This window comes from Manduca sexta, chromosome 4 (assembly GCF_014839805.1).
Source record: "Manduca sexta isolate Smith_Timp_Sample1 chromosome 4, JHU_Msex_v1.0, whole genome shotgun sequence".
NCBI classification, from domain to species: domain Eukaryota; kingdom Metazoa; phylum Arthropoda; class Insecta; order Lepidoptera; family Sphingidae; genus Manduca; species Manduca sexta.
The window spans coordinates 9,438,989-9,458,715 of NC_051118.1; the positions used below are offsets into that span (position 1 = coordinate 9,438,989).

The following is a 19,727-nucleotide window of genomic DNA, read 5'->3' on the forward strand; positions in this document are numbered from 1 at the left end:
CAGGGCCAGGATAGCTCTTACGTCTTTTCTAGCTATGTCTTTGTTAACCAAAGCTTGTGTTTTCATTGTTTTTAAATCCTGTTAGTTAGCTAATGAGTCGAACAAGATTCTGAGCTTTAGGTGATATAAAAATAAAATTCAAATTTATTCTTACAATATTTATAAGGAACATAGCGGTAATTATAGAACGTTACTGAAATCTAAAACGTATTTTCTTCCTCTTTTGCGTTTTGCTTCGAAATTTCTCGTCATTTTCGGCAAACAATTTCTTTTTATACAATATTCGAGTGGCTTTACGCATACCTTTCGATGTGTATGGTTTTTTTAAAAACATTTTTGATTTAGCTTCCATAATTTTAGGATTATGTTTATTTACGTTTCTATCAACAAAGAATGTGTATTCTTTATCTTTCACCCTTTCAATATTTGAGATAGGTGTTAGGTAGGTAACTTCTCGCTCTGTCATAGCTTCTACATCAATGCTCATTCCTTCACTCTCTTCATAAATTTCTTTACTTTGGTCTTCATAATTATCTGATACTTGCTCGGAATCTTCAGAACTCACCACTTTAGAATATTCATCATCAGTATCATCTAATTCTAATAAAGTAATGCTACTCGCACGTCCGATTCTATCAGTAATATGTCTCGGTTCTTCAGTAGTCGTAGGAGTTCGAGGTGTGGGAAGAGTTAAGATAGTCATTAAATGGTAGGCAGCTTCCAAATACCGTATCCTCTCCCCATAATCATCCAAATAGTGTACATTCAAACCGGGATGCGTCGTCGTCAATAGTGGCGACGATGTAGTCAATTCTTCCGTAACATTCGGCTGATGTTCTTTGCCAAAATCATGGATTTCGGGTAATAGAAATAAACTTTTATTAGCAAGGGGGTGTTCGTGTATTTTTACTTTAGTCGATGGTTTGAAAATATCACTAAAGTCATCTTCTAAAGCGCCGTATAGTATGTCGTCTACAACGGTCTTGTTTGATAAAATAACGTCATTCAGTATTTGGTTGAGTATTGCAACTTCCTCGGGGTAATCTTGTTTGGTTCCAGTTCTTACGTAATTTGGATTTAGCGGATACCGTTCTTCTAATTTTGTAGAAGTGGGGGGAAATTCCGCTGTTTTAGCTTGGGCTGACGTTCGAAATTTAGCTGAAGCGGCAGAAGTGGATGCCTGAAAGAGCTCTGAATTAAATTTTTGCAAAATTTTTACCTGAAGTTTACTTAAAAATTTCCAGGACTTGGTGCTTTTTAAAAGAATTTTATTATAAATTATGTTTTATAATTATAGGATACCTGATTGATAACACTTTCTATCCAAGTAGCATAATATCCTAGTTTGACGAGTACAGTGGGCATGCCTGGCGTCCCACACACTGGAGGTCCGAAGCTGATCACTCCCACGAGGACTCCATTGACTATTCCTGGACCGCCAACGTCTTTCTGAAATTATTTTTGTCATTGTTTTTTGGATTGTAGGATATCGTAGTAAGGGTTATTATAGGGTAGACTTAACATTTTACTTCCAGGTTATTAAGCGCTGTCCAGTGCCACTAAATTAAAGTTCTAAATGGTGATATTTTTTTTTTACTGGCCGTGTCGAGTGCCGTCCGAAGCGGCTTGGTTGTCTCACGATTAAATAAACGCATAGTAACTGAGAAGGAATAACAAATAAAAGTAAGTAGGTACTTACATTACAAGCACCACCACCTTTTGATACAAAACCAACACAAAAGTTAGATTCAATGACGTAATTTCTGAAATTAATTATATATTAGCTATACTTAATTTCAAAGTCCACAGTATTATTAAATAATTGTAGATAACCTACTTCGAGTAAATTTCTTGACATTTGTCGAAATCATACACATCGATGTTGGCTACAGCAAGAGGTTGATATTTTTTGACACCAATGACGTCCTAGAACGAAAGGTTTACCTGTTAGTTATTACTTAGTTAAGGTATAGTATTAGTAATTACATACGTCTTTTTAGATGATGACTGCTTTGGTGGCGTAGTTATACCGCATGCGCGGTACGGCACCGCTTTGAGGTTCTGGCTTTTGGGTTCGAATCCCAGGGTGGGCAAAGTGATATTTAGGTTTTTTTGCTCAGTATCAGCTTGGAGTCTGGAATTTGTGCCCGTTATGGCGATTGATGGGACGGCACACACTTAGCGAAAACTGGGTGCCCTGGTTGCGCCTCTGTATTATCCTTCGTGGATGAATGCGTGATCTGGGTGTGTTGATTTTGTTTCCACCAATATGATAGACTCCATAAATAAAAATTTGCGTTACATAATGGCTGTCAGAAATGAGCAGTCGCAACGATATAATTATGACCACTGTAATGGCGAAGGATTTAGTCTTTTAACACACTTGAACCTCAGTACACTTAACATCAGACATATTTAGCCAAATAAAATTTATCTAGGTTAACTTTGTCATTAACTAACATCAGTAGCGCCCCATCCTATAATAGTAACTTCTCCATCCACTAATTTCATCTTTGTTCTATCATACTGGATCCGTCTGACCTTTCGCTTCTTCTTCAAGGACTTCAGAGGTCTCGCTATTTTCAGGAGCGCCAAGTTGTTCTTCAGACTAAATGGTTCGTATTCTGGGTGGAAATGCAGTTCACGTATTGGAATAGTTTCGCCATAACGCTTGGTGTAATCGCTGCCTACTCTGATGAATATTGAAGAAGGATTTTCTCTAAATTTTTTGTTGTTGAAGACACTGGAATTGGATTTCTACGCTGTATTATTGACTAAATAAGTCACGTAGATATAAATATATAAGAATGTAAGAGATGTAGTGCTAAAGTAAGTAGATTTGGTAATCCGTTCTTAAGCAGGTATTTTTTTAATTGCTCAAATACCATTTTATCCAGAATGATAACATCAAGATCACTTACTTTTATCTGTCGTTATTTTTAGATTTTATTTTAACGGAAAACTGTAATTTTTTTACCATTTCATATTTGAATTGTTTAAAAATTCGATACGACCACAGTGGCAGACCAACTTTATTACGGCGTCATAAAAATTCCAATGGCTATGTATGTGATGTACTGCCCGCTGAATTGATCTTGAATCGTGTTATGAAACTGATTATAGGGTCTATGATCTCACATTTGCAAGCAAGAGGCAGCCGTGATGACGAAGTTCTTGCTGATGATGGAGCCAGCACACATGAACTCGTTGATGACGTGGACACTGGCCATGAACGGGTACTTTTTAATCCTGGTCCTTTTGCCTTTATATATCCTCCTATTGGTTAGGTTGAATAACTCCTCTCTCTCATTGAGGGTTGGAGGACCTTTTAAGAAGTAAGGTCAGTTTAGTAGTATTTAAGCACCCAGCAAGTATTTGGTAGAACCAAGTGGTAACTGAGAAATGATTGGTGATTATGTTGTATTATAAAAAATGTGAAGCGGCAACTTTGCTCTAACACTTGTGTTAGGTACTTCACTAGTCTATGAATATATTATGAGACGCCTCTATCTGGCAATTTCTATATTTTTTATGGATCCCTTTTATCTCATCCTTAAAAAGTACTTACTCCATAACTTCAAATTATTATAATTTGTTTTTCCTAATTTAAAGATGTCTGTTCCATTATTCAATGTTTCATTTGAAATTTCCATTACAAAATTGTCAACAGTTAGTTCGTTTATTTTGCTTAAAAAGTCTTCTAAGAAATCCAGAGACTCGATTGAATTAGATGCCATCGTATAATTGTTTAATATTTTTTCTTCACTGTGATTTACTTTATTTTCTTTTGTATTATTATTGAATGTAGTTTTAACAGTGTTCTGCACATTATTTTCTTGATTGCTTTCTTTTATAATTTGATCTAAAATGTCTATCAGTTGTAAATTGTCATTATTTTTATGACTATTGTTTTTAAATTTAGTGATATTTGTTATTTCTTTATAAAAATTGAAGTTTTTCACAGCTATATTATTTAAATCACTGTGCATTGTGAGCAAAAGGTGTATTTTATTTGATTTTAAAAAGTCCGATTTTAGTCTTAGCACCGAAAACATTCTATTTATTATGCTATGGATGTTTTCATTCACTGTGTAAAACAAATTATCTTTCAGTTCTAAAATATTCACAAGATTATTTGCTTTCAGGCTCACTAACCCAAGACTTACGAAAAAACTAAAAAGAGAAAGTAACAACATTTTAACAGAAATAAAATCTACATGACTATTAGACTTTGATTTTACCACTAGTACACATACGGCAATAGCAATTTGAATCTACAATAAAATGAAAACAATAAAACTGATATTATTTATGGAAACACACATTAAAGCGAAACGGGTCCAAAATATAAGACATGTTACTTATCGTTAAGATCTTGTTTAATTTATTACTTTTATATAATCTGGTAAAAATAAACTGTTTAGTACAATTAAAATCAAACCAAGTTGTTACAAGAACTACTGAATCGTATGTGGTGGATATGATTAGAACTATATTTGCACAATTAAAAGTAAAATATAAAGAGAAATTAAATAATTATACTAAATTATATGACACTATTGCAATTGTAAGTGAAGATGAAAAATCTGTTTTCAATGAACTTGTTAAAGAAACTAGAGCCAAAAATATGAATGGAAGCTTAATGGATATAATAAATGAAGTTTTGGATGGGAAAGTTAAAGATTCGGATAAGGAAACATCAAGCGAAGAAATAACGGTCGAAGAAGTCGTCCGATTTATTACTGAGTTTGAGAATTTAAAGAAAGATATTTATACTGAGAGATATGATTTTGATTTGGATGCGGCGATTTTGAGGCACTTAAATGAAAGCAAAGATCAGCAAGATTCAACGTTAACTAATAGATCATTGGAAAACGACGAAGAATTAAGCGATAATGAATTTTGGGGTAAGAGTTTTTTTTTTATGTCACATAATTTTATACTATTTTACATCCATTCCTAGACTCAGCGCATTTTGGGGCTGTGATTCTATGTAACCTTTTATATTTTCATATTTTTTTATAGAGCCCACCGAGCAGAGCGGTCGGCGCATCTACCGCGGTGACAGAACCAAGATTAAATATTTTCCATTCATGGCCAGTGTCCAGTTCTTCCAGAAGTTCCAGTGTGGAGGATCTATCATTAAGTCTGACTTAATCATCAGTGCTGCGTCCTGTTTGCAATTGTAAGTGCCAAAATAATAATTTAACACTAGCATTCCAGACTGTCTCATATTGATTGTTAATTTTATAGTTTAAATTCTTACTAAGTATTTGTATAAATATTCTTGCAACTTATAAATCTTAAATTAAAGATGTCGCCTAATAACAATTCCAATATTAATGGTAATGTATTTTAAGAGCGTGGAACAACCGTTTTTTCCGCGAGAACCCATCCTTCCTCTCAGTCCGCGTGGGCAGTAACTACTACGCCACTGGAGGAGAGAACATTCCAGTCCAGGAGGTCTACTTCCACCCTGAGTACAACCCGAAGAACTTGAGGAACAACTTGTGTCTTATGCGCCTGGTTAGAAGGATCAAGTTCAGAAGACGAGGACGGCGGGTGAAGAAGATTAATATAGATAGGAAACCAAGTCCACTACCTGAAACTACGGATGGAATTACTATTGTCGGTTGGGGCGCTAAAGGGGTAAGGCAATAGTCTTTTGATAGTTTGGAGTGTTACTGAATTTTAAAATCGTAAATTCTAGAGGTGTGAGCTTATGTTGTGTTAATATTATAGATGCGTGATTTTTTAGCTTTGTGACTTTATTGGTGCGATGTTTCAGTCCAGCAATATAATCGGAGATCTTTGGGCGAATCGGCTATCTTTCTCGGTATTAGACTTTTACCCTCTCCGGGAGTGCCGAGATATTTACTCCAGGTGATTACTAGTGTTTATTTAAAGTGTGCTTTTGTATATTTCTTGTTAGCTCACTATAAAGGTAGTAAGAACTCGTTGTATGCGGATCGCTTTTAACGGGTTGGTTAAGAATTCATGAGGTCTTAGCTGATGATGATGGTGAAGGTTATATTCTGGTATTTCCTTATCTTTTCAGTGAATACGTCACCAGAAAGAATTTTTGCGCAGGCTTCTTTTCCAAAGGCGGTGGTGCTTGTAATGTAAGTGGTAAAGAACAGAATATAAAACTAACTGAAATTATGCATTATAACGACAACCAAATTCATTCTAAACATAACAAATCAATCTCATCATTACTTTATAAGCATTTTCTTTTGTATTCTTCTCAGCGCGACGTAGGTGGTCCAGGAATTGTCAACGGAAGACTGACAGGAGTGATCAGCTTCGGATCTCCAGTGTGCGGCGCTCCTGATGCGCCGACGGTATTCACTAAAGTCGGGTACTATGCTGATTGGATCGACGAGATTATGGATCAGGTAATAAAAAATTGGAAACGTTTAGCTATAAAAGAATTTACTTGAACCAAGGTAGTTGTATAGCGGGCATGTTGATATATTATTAACGAAGTAACGTAATATTTAATGGTAAAATACCGGTATTTAATCACCATTTAATTGTAGGTGAATACCACAAAATAAGAGCTTGTGATTGTCAGGTAATATACTTTTTATTTTGCAGGACGTTCCACATACCAAAAAGAGAACAACACTACCACCACCACGCCATCCATTCATGCCTCCTTTCGTTCACACGTCTCCCAAACCAACAACTTTTAAGATTGCACCCTTAGGAGGTGGTGTCATGAGACCGGTTCCAATAGGTGAATCGGATGCACTTAGAGTACTCAGTGACGATTCGCTTTTCAACGAATTTTTGAATACAATGTTAAACAAAAAGAACATAGAACGAGATCAAAAGGTCATTAACGGAGAGAAACGAAGTTCACGTGCTACTGTAGCTACTGCTTTTGCAGCTACCACAGCATATGTTCCAGAAATCAGTCATATAAGAACACAAATGGATTTGGAGGAATTTACTACGGAAAAAATAAAAAAATACACTGCGCTGAATGAGGACTTTGATGCGAGTCATGAAAAAGAATTAGAAAAGGATTTAATAAAATTAATAGATGATATAGATTTAAAACAGATTATGAATTCAGATGAAGATTCGAAGAAGGAGCATTATCTTAGTAAAAATAAATTAACTGCAGTAAAAACACATAAAAAGAAATCTAATGTTAAGGATTATAAAAATAAGTTACAAAACGTAGACGATTCAGTTTTAACGCTACTTTATTTATCTGATAACGAAAAGAAAAATAGCGGTTTTGAAGATTTAGAACACGGTGGTTTAAGCATAGCTACGGATTCATTCAAAGACATGACATTTCGAAATAATGAAACTGACTTGTTTGATTTTATTCCCAAAAATGAATTGTATGATTTATTAACCGAAGCTATTAATGAACGAGAAAATAAAAATATTAATAATTAAGTAAGTTTTGCCTTTCTTTAAAATGATCTATGTTAATTGATCTCTATTTTATTTTATTCCTATGACACGACAGAAAATAGATCTGTTATTAATAGATATTTTCTAGTTTGATTTGCAAACCTCATATTTAATGGGTGAAATAATGATAACAAGGAAAAAAAATACATAGTTTATATGCAATAGGGTATAATATGTATTTTAGCTAATTTTGCAACTAGAACAGATACAAATTATTTTTTATATTTCATAAACTAAAATGCGTAAAGTGGAACGTAAAAATCGATCATTAAAACTTATGGCAGGTGTCGCTTGAATCGCCTAGATTTTTCAGTCATACTGGTGGGGCGATAAGAATATTTCTCAAAAAGAAATCACGTTTCCAAAGGTAAAGATCCTGTTTTCTTCAAAGTTTTTACGCTTTGTGTTATTATTTAAAGTATTGTTATATTTGTGTGCATAAAGGTCCAATAACTAGCGGTAAGTTACATAAAATCTCTTTACGACGTCTTCACATGTAAAATTCCAAATTCGAATTTTGTTTGTTTTATTAGATATTACGGTACTTTTGTTTTTATTTAATAAACTAATTTGGATTTATAAATAAGCTATATTATAAATTCATAGGTGGAAGTGTAATAAGGGATACGTCTTATGTTATGTAACTTTTTCCTATTGATCGATACGACAAAAGTAACCTCAACTACTAAAGATAAATAACATACTTTATGACCTATTTCAACGCTGATTATATTGTTAATCATAATCAAGAATCACTATTTGCATAAATTACGTGGTACTTAATCATTTTAATATAAAAACAAATATCAAATTAATAAAATTATTACTATTGCTACATTTCGCCTTTATATCTTATCTACTTACTACTAGTTTCTAAATTTTTTAAGGCACAATTTTATAATCCTGCATTTAAACCGGAAGCCTTATAAAGAACATCATGTAAATGACAAAAGATATCTTAAAAAAAAATTTGATGATATAAACAAAAGATTTGGAGGTGATTTTGTATAACTGCATGCCTTCCATTCCATTCCAAATATTAAATATACTTACCTATTTGTAATTTTTTAATTAGTATCTATTTGTAAAATAATGTAAGTACAGATTTTTAGTTTTAGTATTGCATTTATCCCCTAATGGATAGGCAGAGTTGCAACTAGTGCACTTGATTTTTGCCATATGTTCTGTCCCATGTTGTAACAGTAGCGAGCCTATTGCTACATCAGACACAAATTCCAGACTCGGCACAGCATTATTATACGGTTGAAATATTCTGATAAAATACTGCATTGACCACACCCTACTAATTAATGCTATAAAATTTTAAAGGTTTATTATTTGTATTTAGGTTAATGCTGCATTCTGTTTTAATTTCTGAACAGTAATACAATAGATAAGTCTATGTTTTTTAAACGAATGTGACTAAATCATAATCATTTTACCCTTATTTATACTTAGAGTATGAATTTGAATTAAACAAGCAGAGTTTTAATTTAAAATAATGGAATTTGACGTAAAGAATACTATAATGTAAGATATAGACTTCAGGGTAATTGCTTACTTATTAGATTAAATTATTAATAAAATGAATAACATTCTGTTCCAATAAAAAACAAAGATGTTTTCAAAATTAATATTTTTTTAAGCTTTTATTAGATAATCGGTAGCCCCATACACACTATGCATGTATAATATACATAGACACTCTCACCCTTATTCCATAGGGGTAGACAGAGACATTTAAATTTCACCTGCTATGATATTTACATGTCTTTTGCCTCTTCCTCATTCCCAGTTTTCATGTATATTCGCCATTTAAGGGTACTCCTACCTGCCCTTATAGAAGAACTTCCTGCTTGTAACCTGATTAATAAAATAATTTGGTACAGGGCTGTTAATTACCTAATGTCTATTTAAAACTGTATACTGTCTGTTGATCTATTATTTGTCATTGCTTGTAATGCAGTACCCAATATGACATGCTCATGTAACATAGCATGTTTTACTTATTGTATTATCGTACACCCTCATTTAAACAGATTTTGTTTTTATAACATATTACACAAACATGAGACCTATCAAATCTTGGTAGGTAGAATATAATAAACATACTTTATTAGTTCATTGGTAACACTCACAAGTAATTGTTAATTAGATTATGTTTGTTTATACAGAGGCATTGTTTAAAATTCTTATTATGGTGAACACCCTTTAACATACTATAATGTAATGTAAGGATCTGAAGTGATTTTGATTTAAAACAAAAAGAATCATTTCTGATTTCAGAAATACTTTCACAAATATTTCACCAAACACCAACTGGTGCGACTGCCATCAACTGTCTCGGTCTGTCCAAGGCTCAGGGTTTTCATAAAAAAGTGTCACATACATACAAATACCGTTTTTTTTTAACCCAACTGTAGTATGTATAATATATTAAAAGTAGATATTATATAATTTCCAGCACAATGGCCAACTACCTGATGCGCCGTGCGCTGTTAGACGCAGTGCGAATCCCCGCCTGTGCCAGGGCTGTCGCCTCTTCTGGAGTCAGTGAACTCGGCAAGGTAAGTGATTCCCTTTTTTATACAACTATTTACAATTTTTAAGTGTGTTTGAGGGCTGTCATGAGTGCCATTACAGTAGTTCTTATAGTAGTACGAAAGGTAGGGTGGATGGGAAATTTCTCCCGGTCAAGAATATTGATAATAGTATATAATAACGATGCTCTGGATCAATAAGTTCAGTAAGATATACACATTAATTTTAACAGCGATATTATGACATAAATAAACATAAAAAAGGAAAAATATTTTAAGTAATAAACATTCATCTATTTTAGATCGGCAACCGCGAGTGGGTAGGCTACGGCTTCAACGGCCAGCCCAACTACGTAGACCGCGCCGAGTTCCCCCTCCCAGCCGTGAGGTTCCGCCCTGAAACCCCCGATGTCAAGGCTCTCCGTGAGAAGGAGAAGGGAGACTGGCGCAAGCTGACCCTCGAGGAGAAGAAAGCGCTGTACCGCGTTTCCTTCTGCCAGACTTTTGCTGAGTTCCAGGCGCCCACGGGCGAGTGGAAGGGTGTTCTTGGATGGGGTCTGTTTATTGCATCCTTCTCCGTCTGGATCTATATGGCCATGAAGCTGTTCGGTGAGTAATTTTAGGTCACTTGTTAGTAGGTTATGTAATATTTTAATTACCGCTGTTGGTCAACACTTCAACACGAATAGCTGATGTCTTTGTTTTGTTTGTAATATATTATTTTTTTAAGTGTCTGATGTTTTAAAAAGAATGAATAAAAATAAACAAAATAGAAAATAAAATATTGTATTAGTAACATGGGCAAATTAGTTGCACTTACACGTTAAGATCAAAACACGTCATAATCATCAGATCAGACCCAAAACAACTAAAAAAAATTATAACTGTTAAATGTAGGTACATATTGTAATTTTGCCTTTTCGTACGACCAAGACAGTCCGCCCCGTGACGTAACGACGCCTTCGAACCGGCAAGAGAAAATCATAAGAAAAAAAACCGCGGTAAAATACAAATAATAGTTCTTCGACATCATACTCTTAAATAATGCTTTGAAACAAGCGTATCTCTGTAAACAAAAAAATACAATCGAATCATCATTGTGTATCGGTGCGGAGATCACATCTTTAATATTTTTCGGGAGGAAGAGCTCTAATGTAATAGTAACCATTTTGTATACTGGATTGCTTTTGTCATTTATTAAAATTCTGTATAACCTTACAGTGTACAGCCCGCTCCCCGAATCCCTGAAGGAGGAGAACCAGAAGGCGCAGCTGAGGCGCATGCTCGACCTCAAGGTCAACCCCGTGGACGGTCTCGCCTCCAAGTGGGACTACGAGAACAACCGCTGGAAGTAAACTTTCTGGTAAGATAGTTTTTTTACTTATAAGTATTTGGGTGACACCAACATATACAAAATATAGTGTAGAGTAACACAGGCCTCGGGAGCCTTCTTTTTTTCCCCGGTATGGTAATTACTGTGAGGTTTTCCCCTCTCATGTGTAGCTCCTACGGCACTAGTAATTTCTATACCAAGATGGAAAAAATTGTGAGGTTTAAAGTATTGCCTAACATACTTGTCGAATTCAGATTAGTTTGCCCATCAGCAGGTTACATTGCGATATGTGTATCTGGTTGGGTTGCTTTGTACAGAAAGATCCTAGTTTCAAATTCATAGTATGTACATATATATTACTAAAATATAAATAATTTATAAAATAAGCAAATTAACTAGCATATAAAATATTAGACATTGTTCTCGCTTTCGTCCACGTGTAAAGACTTTATGCTACAAAAAGACGTACGTACCTCAATGAAGCTAGCACCACCAATTTAATGAATTCAGAAGAAAAAACATTATTTCCCATGGGAGCAAATTGCTGAGATAAAAAGTAGCCTATGTGTTAATCCAGGATATAATCTATATTGGTGACAAATTTCATCCAAATCCGTCCGCCATCTTGTCAATATCATTGGAACTGCGAGATTGGTGTGGAATCGACATAATTGTAGTGATAACACACTAGATGGCGATAATTAATTCTGAGTTGTGGTAGCAGAATTTGCGCGACGCGCAGTATATATACAATCTCCGAATAGGAACCGTCGGAAGAGCCGCGGCTGGTCACAAGCAACATCTGACTGGAGATTTTACTCTTCCATAGAGGAACGCAACCATTTCTTCCTCAACAGTTGCGTGTACCTACACACAATTGTTGAAATTGTCTGATGCCATATAAGATTATTACAATGTTAATTTGTTTTTCCAGACGTACAAATGGTGCTTGGCTGGTGTTGGAGGGTCTCTGGCACGGCGCTTAGTGTAGATCCAATGTTACTATTGTAAGCGAGATGTCTGTAAGATAATAAATGTGATACACAAAACTAACAGTTTTTGCAATTTCAATCGTGTTCATACGCATTACACCCCATCATGCACACATACACGTACAGATCTATAGCTGTGCTCTCTGTATTTGGTAAGATATTTGAGACCATTATTGATCGCAGCATAAGACAGCAAATCGCTGTCTGGGTTGCTGACGAGCAACACGGTTTTAGGGTGAAATGGTCGACAGCAACGAACCATATTAACTTTATTGACTACGCGACTATTGAGATGGATGTTGGTAGACAGGTGGACGCTGCGTATTTTGATGATATAGATGCTGTTTTTAATTGGAGTGTGGAAAATCGTCAAAATTTTAATATAGCTAAATGGTAAAACTATATCATTTTCTCGAAAGTGCAAACCGTTACAATTTGCTATCACATTGGCGGTAAATCGATCGAGTTGATAAAATTAAATATTTGGGAGTAATATTAGACTCTCGGTTGTTCTTGCAACATATTTTGTCCACCTGTGAAGGGGCCAACAAAATTCTAAGGTTTGTTCTAATTTAAAGGGCTCCAGAGCAGTAATAACGCTATACAAAGCCTATGTGCGTAGTAGACTTGTATACAACGCGATAGTGTGGAACCCGTACCAAAGCATGTATACCTTGTTACTTAAGCGAATTCAGAGAAAATTCGCTCGATATTTATTCAAACGGATGTATGGATATGACCCATTTTATACCCTTCTATGTGTCACGGGTATGGTAGGGTTGAACAATTTGGAGTACAGACGCAACAAAATCTTATTCTTATCAACAAAATAGACAACCCTACAGCCCTTGAGTGGATTGGAATTGCGTGCACACCGGCTACGTTTTTGGTTAGTAATGAGAGTGTGGAGGGCCCGCGTAGGCGCAGGAATCTGTTTGCATTGAGTGGCTGCGAGGAGTGCGCACACGTCGCGCCGCGTCGGCACCTACCGCCCGGCGGTCGCACTTCTCAATGCCGTGCACGCTCATCACAGATCTGGATATATTTTATAACAAACCTTGTCATATTTACAATAGTATAAAGTTATTTTTAGAAACACTTTAAAATGTTCTTTAGTTAGTTAAGTATTGGAAATAATTTTAGTTATTTTGTTATTAGTTTGAATTTTATTTTATTGTTATTGCTGGGTTATTGTTAAATTTAGAGTTAGATTATATTGTTAGATGTAAGTGTTTTGACCAAGTGCTGTAAAGTGTACAATTACTCAGTTGCAGCTCGGAGTCAGGAAGTTCATCACAGGAATAAATACTTTATTTTGCTACACACCACATCTGAGATATCTTATTTCGCGTAATTATAATATCTGCCCGCTTTTTTTCTATGATGACGCCGCAGTGGCACCCAACGTGGGGCGCTAAGAAATACTTTTGGTAATGATATTAACTATACAGGGTGAATTTTTCATGTGGGCGTCATTGGTGAAATCCGAAAAAATTAGGAATAGAAAATAATTCTCAAAAGAGCCTCTGGGCGGATTTCGTCAAGTGACAATTAAAACTACATCATTAGAATTTAGGAAATCAATATAGCAAGGAATCGAACTCGTAGATTTGCACATTGTTACCAAAGACAGAAGTGTATGTGGTATCATTTAGTAATGCATCAAAATTACACTTTATAGAATCGTATTTAGGTTTTTAAAGACAAGACTTTATATTTTTAGCTTTCTACAGAGGGAAAATAAAACGCAGTAATATTTTTACACTATGTATTTTTTAAAAAAACATCTCAACGTAAATAAACAATATATTACACATTCTCCCACTGAGCGTTAAAACATAGACATTATTCACAGCTATCACTTTACTCTTTAAATTTCCATTTATTACATTTGAACTCGGGGATTTGTCAACAAGGAATTCTAAAGATCTTTAACCACCAACGTATTTTATAATTTCATATTAATTTTCAATTTTTTTTCTATATATGAATTCAACTTGGTTACATTTAGACATTTTAGAGTACTATAATTTTTGCTCTGTCCAGGCACGAAGTAAATTTTTCAAAAGTAAAATATTAATTTTAGGAATGAGTTACACAGTGCGAGTTCTGGAGTTTAGTGTACATACATAACATCTGCCATTAGTTTCGGTAGCTTGACTCGACTTGGTTAGTCGCTGGGGACGCGTGGCAACAAAGGTGCTACTATCAATTGTGGCGGGATGGAAAAGGCGAGTGGTAAAAGTAATAAATTTACTAGATTAACTCGCATTTGATAGTCGTTCACTGGGGTTATACGATGCGAGTAGCTACACTAGTAACTAATCTCAGCTCGCACTGTGTAACTGCGTATTCGAATGAAAAAGTAAATGGATTTGCTCCCTAAAACTAGATATATTTTGTTGATGGCATCAGATCTAATATATATTTCATAGTATTGTTTTTACCACTCATTTCTATTTAACTACAGTATAATCCGTTTATTATGACTCTGCCTATATTGACCAACCTCTTATTATGACGTAATTACACTACGAAGTTTGGTTTTCATATAAGATTCTTTATAAAAAAAGTCGTATATAATGACTTCCCTTACAGTGACATGTCGCTTATTGTGACCCCTTTTTAATAAATTATGTCCGGTTATAATGACCGACATGATTCTTTACGCCTTCAGTAATGTTCCTTGATTCCCGACGACGTTCGGCACGTGGCTCGTTTTTGTTTTCAATCTCAGTGAGTAACTGACATAGCGATGTCTTCTATACACAATAGTATTAGAGACTGTTTTTACAATAAAATAAAAAAACAAAAGCAGACAAAAATTACAGATTACTTACATTAAAAAATACAACTTTTATGTACATACATACATACATAGGTATGTACTTATTACGTGCAATTTTTATTTTATAAGTTACTATGTTTCTTTATTAAAGTACTTAAATACATGCATACTATTTACATAAAAATGTATTTTTTTCACAAAACGCTTTGTATGACGTCCGCTTATTATGACGTGTTTGTCAATTCCTTTCGATGTCATTATAAACGGATTCGACTGTATATTTAAAAAAGTTACAAGTTACTCTCAAACTAATGTTTGTCATGACGAAGTTTAATAAATAAACTTCTGGTTTTACAAGCGGTCTGTAGAAGGAACTGTAATACTATTTATAATGCATTGCATGTTTTGGGAGTTAAAATTTCTTTTTTTAAGTGCAGTGCGCGCTAAAGTGCAAAAGGAAACAGCGCTTTAGTGTAGATATACCTTTACTGAGTAAATACCAAGGAACACATAAAGTCGGGTTTAATAACGAGCAACTTGCAACTTTTTAACACACATTAATATATTTTGTTTTATATTACAAAAATACCATTGGACAAACGTAGGAATATGCCTACATTTTAAAATATCCCATTAATCCACTATAACTAAATGAAAATTTTACACAGTCGATTACCATTTAAATTCAATCAATTACTTTAATATACAATTAAAAACACCTATCACATTTTTATATAATTTTAGTCTCAACATCGATTGAACATTTTTAACATATCCGTCTTTAACATTTATTAACAAAATAGAGGAAATCATTTTTCATAGATATAAATGAATGAAGTTTAGTTTACGCAAAACGGAACGAACTTCGATCTGTCATTCTATTTGACAGCCAAGAAATACCGACTAGAGACTAGATTACCGACTAGATAGTCAAACTAATAAAGAGTCGACGAATGTCTAAGTAGTTTTTTAAAGCTACATTTCTTCGAATATGACACTGAAAGCGATATAGAAACGTTAAGATAAAATTTTCATACGTTACATTCTAAAATATCATCTCTTACAATAATCATAAGAAATTTTCCCATATGAGTGGTTTCCCTCTTATTTTTATTCCGTCATATTCCAAATATGTGGCGGCAGGAGAGAGGGTCCTTAATCTGTCACATTTCTTGGAGTAACAATCTGCATGCAGAACAACGTCAAGTTCCAAGAAGTATTCCTACAATTTTTATAAATGCTTATAATAGAAAAAATACTTGAAATTTTTGCAAGGATTTAATAGAATGGATAAGTGATCTAAGTAAATGAATTAGACGTTATAACTAAAACAAAAACAATCCGGCATTCATTTAACTAATAAATAAAAAATAAATAACCAACTGTTATTTACAATAAAGGATGATTGGTATTATTTCAAAGAAATTAAGTAAATTCCTAACAATAATAAAGCTATAAGGAGAGAATACTGACCTCAAGTAAATAAGTAATAGGAGATAAGAAGGCCGTGGTGTAAAATAGACAAATTAAAGGCTACAAACCACAGCTAACCCTCGCGATAATTCCCACCGGTAGAATTCCATATCTTTAGGAATACGTATGACGTAGATAAAGGGTTAAGAGAAAATTGGTCTGCAAATGCCAAAAAGTCGTAGGAACATTATAACAGTATTCTTGGGTGATTAAAATTGAATTAAAATTATCACGGGGTCCTAAGGTCCCCTATTTGAAACTAATACAACATCCAAAAACACATTTTGCTTACTTTTGTAGGGTTTTGCAATTTTTAACTTGGTAACCTTGTAAATAGACTAGAGAGTTCTTTGATTTAATTTCATAGACAAGTATTTCTAGGGTATTCGTATTTTGAATTTGTATGAAATATATTATTTGCCACACACATAATAATGCAAAGTTAAACTCTTTTTATTATAATCATTGTATGTTTGATATTCCATTTCAATCTCATTTTTAGTAGCCATTTTGTTTTAAAGCGTTTAGCCTAACATCGTAGTAAAGCTAGTATCTAGTGCCAAATAAGATGTCATTTTATGAAACCTTATAATCTTCGTGATATAACCATTTAAGTGAATGTTATTATCCTCGTTTGCAATAAATGTTGTGGACAATGTAAATAAACCTTAGCGAAATCTCTTCTATGTGACATTCTGCCCAAAAATCACCTATTGTCTATTCCTGCTTCCAAACGGCAGTGTTCAATCTTGTCTCCCAGTTTAAAGTAGGCAGTGAAAATACTGACACCTTTCAAATGTAACTCTTGCTATCTAAGGTGACAACCAAAGTGTATGTTGCAATACTTTGTAACTTAAAGTTCCATGTGACGATTCTCTATTGCATAAGTACAGTATTTGATGCTAAAATTTAATAGGTCACTATTTTTCTTGAGACAATTTTAATGTTACATAAATCTTGGAAATATCTTATTTATTAGTTCAGTTTATTTGCATTGTCTACATTATCTATTGGAAAACATTATAGGCTCATATAGGCTTGCTTTGCAATATCTCACACAGTGTTGGTCAGCGTGTAAGTAGTCTTAAATTATAATTCTGAAGTCCTAGTGTGTTCAGATAACTTTAATCTTACATTTTTATGTTCTTTGTATGGTAATGTATGATTTATTTATTTGATTTTATGATAGTTGTTTGGACAGATTATTTTTTATCTGATCGATGCTGTCAGTTTCATTAAGGCATAAAGCCTAACAGCGCTGATAATTTATAATATTTGGTATCTCTACACCGCTTTCCACTGGGACTGCAGAATTAATACAGATTCACTGATTTGACACAAACACCATGCTGTGCTCTGGCGGTGGTAAGTTCTTGTCTAGCGGTCAGTTCGCTAGTCGCGGAAGGGGAAGAGGCCGCCTACCCCTCCCGTGTCCCAGTCGGCCACCTCCACCGGCCCGAAGCACTCGTCGAAGAACTGCTCCAAGGTCTTGTGAAGGTGGATTGAGGAATGTTCGAAGTTGTGTCCTTCGTCTGGATACACCTGAAAATAAAAAGAGTGTAATTATGTTATGTGATATCGCTTAGACATGCATTTAATAATGTTTTATGTAAGAGACAATTATAGCGCGCGTCGGCGGGCACGTGCGCCATCAGCGAGTTAGCTATAGTGTTGTACCTGGTGGTGGTAGAGCGCGTCGGCTTGTGTGAGCGCGCGCGCGAGTGCGAGCGCGTGGTGCGCGTGGTGGCGCAGGTCGGCGGGCGCGTGCGCCACGAGCACGCGGCGCGGCGGCAGGAAGCGCGCGCGGCGCCAGGCGGCCGAGCCCGCCAGCGAGTTAGCTATAGTGTTGTACCTGGTGGTGGTAGAGCGCGTCGGCTTGTGTGAGCGCGCGCGCGCCTGCGAGCGCGTGGTGCGCGTGGTGGCGCAGGTCGGCGGGCGCGTGCGCCACGAGCACGCGGCGCGGCGGCAGGAAGCGCGCGCGGCGCCAGGCGGCCGAGCCCGCCAGCGAGTTAGCTATAGTGTTGTACCTGGTGGTGGTAGAGCGCGTCGGCTTGTGTGAGCGCGCGCGCGAGTGCGAGCGCGTGGTGCGCGTGGTGGCGCAGGTCGGCGGGCGCGTGCGCCACGAGCACGCGGCGCGGCGGCAGGAAGCGCGCGCGGCGCCAGGCGGCCGAGCCCGCCAGCGAGTTAGCTATAGTGTTGTACCTGGTGGTGGTAGAGCGCGTCGGCTTGTGTGAGCGCGCGCGCGAGTGCGAGCGCGTGGTGCGCGTGGTGGCGCAGGTCGGCGGGCGCGTGCGCCACGAGCACGCGGCGCGGCGGCAGGAAGCGCGCGCGGCGCCAGGCGGCCGAGCCCGCCAGCGAGTTAGCTATAGTGTTGTACCTGGTGGTGGTAGAGCGCGTCGGCTTGTGTGAGCGCGCGCGCGAGTGCGAGCGCGTGGTGCGCGTGGTGGCGCAGGTCGGCGGGCGCGTGCGCCACGAGCACGCGGCGCGGCGGCAGGAAGCGCGCGCGGCGCCAGGCGGCCGAGCCCGCCAGCGAGTTAGCTATAGTGTTGTACCTGGTGGTGGTAGAGCGCGTCGGCTTGTGTGAGCGCGCGCGCGAGTGCGAGCGCGTGGTGCGCGTGGTGGCGCAGGTCGGCGGGCGCGTGCGCCACGAGCACGCGGCGCGGCGGCAGGAAGCGCGCGCGGCGCCAGGCGGCCGAGCCCGCCAGCGAGTTAGCTATAGTGTTGTACCTGGTGGTGGTAGAGCGCGTCGGCTTGTGTGAGCGCGCGCGCGAGTGCGAGCGCGTGGTGCGCGTGGTGGCGCAGGTCGGCGGGCGCGTGCGCCACGAGCACGCGGCGCGGCGGCAGGAAGCGCGCGCGGCGCCAGGCGGCCGAGCCCGCCAGCGAGTTAGCTATAGTGTTGTACCTGGTGGTGGTAGAGCGCGTCGGCTTGTGTGAGCGCGCGCGCGAGTGCGAGCGCGTGGTGCGCGTGGTGGCGCAGGTCGGCGGGCGCGTGCGCCACGAGCACGCGGCGCGGCGGCAGGAAGCGCGCGCGGCGCCAGGCGGCCGAGCCCGCCAGCGCCGCCGCCCAGCGCGCGCCCCATCCGCCGCGGCGCTCCGTCCAGTACGAGTCTGTGCATAAGTTTATATAAGAGTTGCGACTCAACTGTGAATCACCAAATATTAAT

At 37.3% G+C, this 19,727-nt stretch overlaps 4 protein-coding genes across 5 annotated transcripts in view; 2 read left to right on the plus strand and 2 right to left on the minus strand.

Annotated features, from left to right (window-relative positions):
* Positions 1 to 118: 118 nt before the first annotated feature.
* On the minus strand, positions 119 to 3,737 carry LOC115445311. The gene is made up of 7 exons (XM_030171533.2): positions 3,569 to 3,737; positions 3,139 to 3,325; positions 2,461 to 2,743; positions 1,838 to 1,926; positions 1,700 to 1,763; positions 1,303 to 1,449; positions 119 to 1,180 (listed from the first exon to the last, which is right to left on the minus strand). Exons 1-7 carry the CDS (start codon positions 3,735 to 3,737, stop codon positions 191 to 193), a joined length of 1,929 nt encoding a protein of 642 aa, XP_030027393.2. The 3' UTR covers positions 119 to 190.
* On the plus strand, positions 3,338 to 7,420 carry LOC115445309. The gene is made up of 7 exons (XM_030171531.2): positions 3,338 to 4,907; positions 5,026 to 5,185; positions 5,361 to 5,649; positions 5,789 to 5,883; positions 6,059 to 6,122; positions 6,252 to 6,398; positions 6,601 to 7,420. The coding sequence occupies exons 1-7, from the start codon at positions 4,355 to 4,357 to the stop codon at positions 7,417 to 7,419; spliced, it is 2,127 nt and encodes a 708-aa protein (XP_030027391.2). The 5' UTR covers positions 3,338 to 4,354; the 3' UTR covers position 7,420.
* A 252-nt stretch (positions 7,421 to 7,672) lies between these two features.
* Positions 7,673 to 12,363, plus strand: LOC115445310. Of its 2 annotated transcripts, none has more exons than XM_030171532.2 (5): positions 7,673 to 7,804; positions 9,902 to 10,004; positions 10,280 to 10,586; positions 11,199 to 11,340; positions 12,245 to 12,363. In XM_030171532.2, the coding sequence occupies exons 2-4, from the start codon at positions 9,906 to 9,908 to the stop codon at positions 11,330 to 11,332; spliced, it is 540 nt and encodes a 179-aa protein (XP_030027392.1). In that variant the 5' UTR covers positions 7,673 to 7,804; positions 9,902 to 9,905; the 3' UTR covers positions 11,333 to 11,340; positions 12,245 to 12,363. The 2 variants fall into 2 exon arrangements, with proteins under 2 accessions (XP_030027392.1, XP_037298292.1); XM_037442395.1 differs by lacking the exon at positions 7,673 to 7,804 and adding an exon at positions 7,808 to 7,896.
* A 3,149-nt stretch (positions 12,364 to 15,512) lies between these two features.
* The window catches only part of LOC115445296 (inactive dipeptidyl peptidase 10), a 121,699-nt gene continuing 117,484 nt past the window's right edge, over positions 15,513 to 19,727 (minus strand). The window contains exons 18-19 of the mRNA XM_037441621.1: positions 19,466 to 19,671; positions 15,513 to 18,105 (exon numbers count right to left, since the gene is read on the minus strand). Coding sequence (XP_037297518.1) covers positions 17,956 to 18,105; positions 19,466 to 19,671 — 356 coding nt within the window. The 3' untranslated portion in view covers positions 15,513 to 17,955. The remainder of the gene's footprint in view (positions 18,106 to 19,465; positions 19,672 to 19,727) is intronic.

Bases quoted from the DNA above. Each gene is read 5' to 3' on its own strand.
- LOC115445309 (XM_030171531.2), top strand. From the start codon at position 4,355: ATGTTACTTATCGTTAAGATCTTGTTTAATTTATTACTTTTATATAAT. The intron at 6,123-6,251 runs GTAAGTGGTAAA...TATTCTTCTCAG, and splicing joins AAGGCGGTGGTGCTTGTAAT to CGCGACGTAGGTGGTCCAGG. The intron at 6,399-6,600 runs GTAATAAAAAAT...TTTATTTTGCAG, and splicing joins TCGACGAGATTATGGATCAG to GACGTTCCACATACCAAAAA.
- LOC115445310 (XM_030171532.2), top strand. From the start codon at position 9,906: ATGGCCAACTACCTGATGCGCCGTGCGCTGTTAGACGCAGTGCGAATC. The intron at 10,005-10,279 runs GTAAGTGATTCC...CATCTATTTTAG, and splicing joins GAGTCAGTGAACTCGGCAAG to ATCGGCAACCGCGAGTGGGT. The intron at 10,587-11,198 runs GTGAGTAATTTT...ATAACCTTACAG, and splicing joins TATGGCCATGAAGCTGTTCG to TGTACAGCCCGCTCCCCGAA.
- LOC115445311 (XM_030171533.2), bottom strand. From the start codon at position 3,737: ATGGCATCTAATTCAATCGAGTCTCTGGATTTCTTAGAAGACTTTTTA. The intron at 3,326-3,568 runs GTAAGTACTTTT...ACTTCTTAAAAG, and splicing joins TAATAATTTGAAGTTATGGA to GTCCTCCAACCCTCAATGAG. The intron at 1,927-2,460 runs GTTAGTTAATGA...CTTTCGTTCTAG, and splicing joins TAGGATGGGGCGCTACTGAT to GACGTCATTGGTGTCAAAAA.